A 6450-nucleotide genomic window follows, 5' to 3' on the forward strand; every position below is an offset into this window, starting at 1 on the left:
ATAAATAAATAAAATTTAAATTACTAAAATAAGTATTAGTAATAATATATGAAATAATTTATAAATATAATATTTTGAGAGAAATAAATACATGGAGAGAGGAATGAAAATGATGGTGAAAGAGAGACTAAAAAAATTAAAAGAAAAAGAATCATGTAATATTATATATATTAATAATTATTTTTCGGACCACAATTTTAGAGATATCAGTGTTTTAGAGAATAAGTTTGTAAAGATTTAATAAAATTCTAAGTCCACTATTATGATTTTTCTTTTCCTTTGGCATTATGACAAAAAAAATTATTATTTAATTCTTATAATAAGAGAAAATTTATTAATTAGTCTCTCAATTTTAAAAAATATATTAAAATATCTCTAATATTTTAAAAATCTACTAATTAATCTTTCTATTAATTTTAACTATTAAATATTATAAAAAAATCTAAAATATGTCTAATATAAAAGAACTAATTAATATTTTTTTAAATTTAAAGGATCAATAAATAAATTTTTTAAAATTATAAAAATTATTTAGTAAAATATTTAACTGTTAAAACTAATAAAAAAATTAATTAATAAATTTTTTTAAATGTTCAGAATATTTTAATATATTTTTCAAAATAAAAAAATTAACTAGTGATTTTTTTTTATATCATAAAAACTGAATAATAATTTTTTCAAGCCCCTATTATGGCATTGGAAATTAGATTGTGACTTGGTCACATTAAATCAAAGATCCTTTAAATGGATTTTTCACGTAATTTGTCATTTGGAGAAAAAAAATCCTTTATTGGATATTGATTCAAAATTTTTTAAAAAAATATTATTGTAAACAGATATTAAGTTTCCATTAATAAATTTATTTTTTTAAAAAATTTAATTTTTTTATTGTAATTTTAAAAATAAAAAAAATTTACTTTTATTTTTCTATTTTATAAATTTTAATTTTAAAATTATAATAAATGAAAATATATTTTACAATTATTCTATGCATTATGAAACATAATTAACCTCATTTTATATTAAGACTTACATACAGAGATGGTCTGAATTTTCTCATAGAGAATTGGATGTGCCACTTAAATTAAAACTTGCATACAGAGATGGTCTAAATTTTCTCATAGAGAATTGGGTGGGCCACTTAAATTAAAGTGATTATGAAGTTTGGCCATTGAATGATAATTAGGATTGTTTTTTTTTTGTAAATTTTGATGATATTACCAAAAAGTAAATTATTTTTTAAATGGAAATGTTAAATTTTAATATGAAAATATTTTTAAATATATTTCATTAATATATTGTTGATTTTTAAAAAAATAAATAAATATCAATGCAAATAAATAGTGGTACCAATTAAAATTTGGTCATAGAATGGTAATTATGAAATTTTGAATGCATACCGGACCATATTTGATATTATTTAAGAAATTAATAAATTATTGGAATGGTTATCTGAAAAGAAAATTTTGATGATTCAATCAATACGTTTAGATAGAATAAAATTTTTGAAATTTTAATAATATTATTAATTTAATTGAAAATTTTGAGAAAATACAATAAATCATTCATCTATCATTGACTATAGTTGTTAAACATTAATGATTCATTGAAATTATTGTGTAAGACTTAAATATGCCAGTCAATAGGTTTAAGTAGAATAAAATTCTCAAAAATTTTTTGATATATAGTTGTCTTGATAAAAAATTTAAGAGGAATATGACACATCATTAAAAATTTGGGCAACAACATGATCCCAGAGTAATATTTTAAATTTATTCATAAAATACATTGTTATTTAATTATTTTTAAAGTTTTATAAACGAAAATAAATAAAAGCATTGATCATTTAAGCATTACTATAAAAGGAAGGCATTCAGAGTTCAACTAAATAATAATATATTGAAACAGAGATCGCCGAATGTAACAACACGGTCTCATGAATCCAATATCACTAAAATCAAACTCTTTTTGGAGTCATATAAAAACTCTCATGTAAATTAAATTTATCGAGCAAATCTCCCATTGGAGAAGATTAAAACATACAAAATAGAAGCCGTCTACAATCAACAAGGAAAATTAGAGATAGGGGTTAAAAAAACCTACAAATCTAATAAAACCATAAAATATAAAAAATCACTAATTACAAAATAATTTGATAAACTGCATGCGAAATCGAAGATCTTATCGAACTCAATCCTAATGATTAATGGTAATTTGCACAATATTAAAATAAATAAATAAATCAAGTATTTGATGACAAAGTCTAAACCATTTCAAATCTGAAATTCCAAAATGGAAGTGGCTGTGGTCCATATATCACACCAAATTACACTCCTTTCCATCTCTATCTCTTCTATTTTCGTTTTCCAAGTCCATCTGCTATGATTTATGATTTTTTTTTCTTTTACATTCTTAACTTCTTGTATTTTTTTATGACTTTTCATTCAAAATTATATTAATTTAATTTTTAAGTATTTTTCTTCCTCTTAAAAAGTTCCTTCATTAGATAAACTTTTTTCTTTTAAAAAATATATTTTTAAATTTTTTTAATGATTCCTTCCATTTTTGTAAAAAAGAATTATTGTAAAGAATGTGTAAAGAGATAATAAATTTCCATTAATAAATTTAATTTTTAAAAAATTAATTTTATTTTATTTTAAATTTTAAAAATAAAATTAAGCATAGAAAAATTTTGAAAATAAAAATTCATTAGATTTTACTTTTGTTTTTCAATTTTATATATTCTAATTTTAGAAATCCTAATAAATTAAATGTATAGATGGAGTAAATTTTCTAATTGAGTGGGCCACTTAAATTGAAGTTGATTATGAAGTTTAGCCACTGAATAGTAATTTGGAAATTTTGAATAAATATGGGACCGCATTTGACGTCTCAAACTTTCTTTCTATACTAATAATATTTTAGATTTATTTATAAAATAAATTATTATTTAATTATTTTTTAAAACAGAAATGTTAAAATTTAGTATGAAAATATTTTTAAATATATTTCATTAATATATTTATCATATTTTTTAAAAAAATAAATAAAATTATAATTAAAGTTTAGTCACATAATTATAATTAAAAAATTTTAAATGAATAATAGACTGCATTTAATACTGATTTATAAAATTATTAAATTATTGAGATGGTTATTTAAAAAGAAATATTTAATGGTTCCATCAACATGTTTAAATAGATTTAAATTCTTAAAATTTTATGATGTTATTATTTTAATTAAAAATTTTGAGAGAATATAATAAATTATTTATCTACCATTGACTTATATAATTGACATCAAGTCAATATAATTACTTTCTTTTTTTAGTGACTTATCAAAATATCTCTTTCTAAATATCTTTAGTCGCCTGCAATATATATTAAAAAAAATTATTATAAAATATTTATTTTAATTGATATTTTCTAAATATAAATTATTTTTTATAAATAAATAAATATTAATAACAATATATGGAATAACTTATAATTATAATATTTAGAGAGAGATAAAAGTAAGATGAATGGAAATAATGGTGAGAGATTTTGAAAGGAAATTGAAAGAAAAAGAATCATATAAACTATTATATACATTAATTGTTATTTTCCAGACCATAATTTTGAAAACATCACAATTTGAGAAAATAAATTTATAAAGACTTAATAAAATTTTAAGTCCACTGCTATTATTTTTTTCTTTTTAGCGTTCTTAATTTCTTCTATTTTTTTAATAATATTTTATTTGAAATTATATTAATTTAACCCATTATACTTCCAATACTACAAATAAAAATAAATTTACATCATTTTTTCAATTCTCATAGTGTCCGTCATTGCATCCATACTTCACCACTTTAACCATATATAAATAATAATACTAAATAATAATATAAACTTTTCCACTTTAACTATATGTAAATAATAATAATAAATTTTTAATAGAATCGATTGTTTTATTTTATGAAAAAAATTATTATTTAAATTTATTAATTAATTTTTCAATTTTAAAAAATTATATTAAAACGTTTGAAAAATATATTAAAACATTTTTGATATTTTAAAAAATCTACTAATTAATTTTTTTATTAATTTTAACCGTTAAATATTATAAAAAAATTTAAAATACCCAGATATTTAAAAATTAATTAATATATTTTTTAAAAATTTGAAGAATCAACAAATAAGTTTTTTAAAATTATAAAAACTATTTAATAAAATATTTAACAGATAAAATTAATAAAAAAATTAATTAATAGATTTATTAAAATTTCATGAATATTTTAATATATTTTTTTAAATTAAAAAATTAATTAATGAGTCAATCTATATTATAGAAACTGAATTGTAATTTTTTCATTTATTAACCACACCCTATTATTACACTGGAAATTAGATTGTGACTTGGGCACATTAAACCAAAGATCCCTTAAATGGATTTTGAACGTTCTTTATCATGTTTTTCCTCTCTTATGTGGAAAAAAAAATCCCTTTCATTGAATAAACTATTTTTTTATAAATATATTTAAATTTTATTATTATTTTTGAAAAAAATTTAAATTTTAAAAATAAAAATTAATTAAATTTTACTTTTATTTTTTAGAAATTTTGATGATATTACCAATTTGATTGGAAAGTTTGATAGATTACAACAAATCACTTGCCAACTATCAATGTAATATAGTTGTCATCATCAAGTGGTATATGTTATTCTAATAACTCATAAAATATTTTTTTAAACGTTTTTAGTACGCCTAGAATTATTCATACATGAGAAAAATATCTTGTAACTTTTGTATTATATATGATGTGGTTATTTTCTATATTTTTTTCAAAAAAATTATATATGATCTGCTTATGTTTTAAATTGGAGATTGAGGTGTAGGGACTCAAGTTTTTTTAAAATTAATAATATATCCTTAGCCGCTAAATTAATTCATAAAAGAAAATTTAAATATTTCAGTCAATAAATTTTAAGCGTTGTTTGTTTAATTTAATTAAATTTATATGTGAAATTTGATTTCATGTCTTATTGTTACTTATTGCATAAAAATTTAGTTTACATTAAATTTGTTATACTAAACTAATCGATGAATTTAAATGTATAAAGAAATTATTTAATAATATTTTGAAAAATAGATAATCACTTATTAATTTCTACAGATATATATAAAAGAATACATGCACATGATGAGTGTATATTCAATGAGAAGCCCATTCCTATGAGAGAGAATAATTTTTTCACTAAAATTCATAAATGCATGTAAAATTATTAATAAAATAAAATTTGTCTTCTACCAGAAAACCTAGACCACAAGTAATATAGAGGGCAGGTAGGAACTCCAGTCCAGTCAGCGGATTCTTAAAAAAAAAAAAAAAAAAAAAAAAAAAAAAAAAAACTTTCACATGATGGTGCAAGTTCCTGGATTAGTATCATAAACCACACTGACTAATTCGCAACGAGGAGGTTGTTGACAGCAATGTGGAGTTGGCGTATTATCTTCATCTTTCTTTTTATTGTCACCTTCCTGCTTCTTCTCCTCAGGTTTCTTCTCCCCAGGCTTCACTTCTTCTACACTTTCTATGGCTGCATAGTTTATCTTCTTCCGAAGTGCTCTGGTCAAGCACGCTGCGTCTACTCTTTCTCCGATCACCACCAACTTATCTTTGTCATCTCCCTCCAATGCCACAGAATTCACACCTAATTATATCGCCATTAACAAAACAATTAAAGATTAATTAACTTAATTATAATTACAACATATGATCATTAATTAATTGCAAAAGAAATCTCTCACCATCTGCAATGGCAGCTGTCTTCAAGGCCTTGCTTCGGCCTTTATCGCAACAAGTTGTCACCTTGATCACTATCTTTTGCGGCAACATTGTCAGTAAATAATTAATGCTAAGTATGATTATTACAAGTGTTTAACTATAATTAACTAACTTTTAGTTTTTCTTTTTTTTTTTTTTTTTGAATCAAACTTTTAGTTTTTCTAGCCAGGTGTACTTACCTTCATAATTTTCTCGAGCACCAAACAAGATGTTGGTTTCGTAGACTAGCAAGTGATGTTGAGAGAATAAGAAGAAAGAATCAAGAAATGGGTATTTATAGATGAAGAGAGAGATTAAAGATTTGCATGAGAAGTAAACTTGCACATGACTCGAAATTACTATCTGTGCATGGAATTTTAAGGAATGATTATTTTTTATGATATTATATTTTTGCATGGAATTTATATATTTTTTTTATAAATATATTTAAATTTTATTATTATTTTTGAAAAAAATTTAAATTTTAAAAATAAAAATTAATTAAATTTTACTTTTATTTTTTAAAAATTTTGATGATATTACCAATTTGATTGGAAAGTTTGATAGATTACAATAAAAATAAATTGTTCTTTGTACAAAAATAAAACCTAAAAGACTAAAATAAGTAGTATTAACAACA

The 6450-nt window shown here is 20.6% G+C and overlaps 1 protein-coding gene across 2 annotated transcripts; it reads right to left on the reverse strand.

Annotated features, from left to right (window-relative positions):
- Positions 1 to 5219: 5219 nt before the first annotated feature.
- LOC122725189 (heavy metal-associated isoprenylated plant protein 47-like) lies at positions 5220 to 6078 on the reverse strand. 2 transcript variants are annotated; one of them, XM_043962197.1, is made up of 3 exons: positions 6011 to 6055; positions 5795 to 5867; positions 5220 to 5697 (listed from the first exon to the last, which is right to left on the reverse strand). In XM_043962197.1, the coding sequence occupies exons 1-3, from the start codon at positions 6014 to 6016 to the stop codon at positions 5399 to 5401; spliced, it is 378 nt and encodes a 125-aa protein (XP_043818132.1). In that variant the 5' UTR covers positions 6017 to 6055; the 3' UTR covers positions 5220 to 5398. The 2 variants fall into 2 exon arrangements, with proteins under 2 accessions (XP_043818132.1, XP_043818131.1); XM_043962196.1 differs by having other exon boundaries at positions 5795 to 6078.
- Between the last annotated feature and the right edge of the window lie 372 nt (positions 6079 to 6450).

This window comes from Manihot esculenta, chromosome 11 (assembly GCF_001659605.2).
Source record: "Manihot esculenta cultivar AM560-2 chromosome 11, M.esculenta_v8, whole genome shotgun sequence".
NCBI classification, from domain to species: Eukaryota; Viridiplantae; Streptophyta; class Magnoliopsida; order Malpighiales; family Euphorbiaceae; genus Manihot; species Manihot esculenta.

Excerpts from the sequence above, each read along its gene's own strand:
- LOC122725189 (XM_043962196.1), bottom strand. The coding sequence starts at position 5,882 with ATGTTGCCGCAAAAGATAGTGATCAAGGTGACAACTTGTTGCGATAAA. Across the intron at positions 5,698-5,794 it reads GACAGCTGCCATTGCAGATG|GTGTGAATTCTGTGGCATTG; the intron begins GTGAGAGATTTC and ends CGATATAATTAG.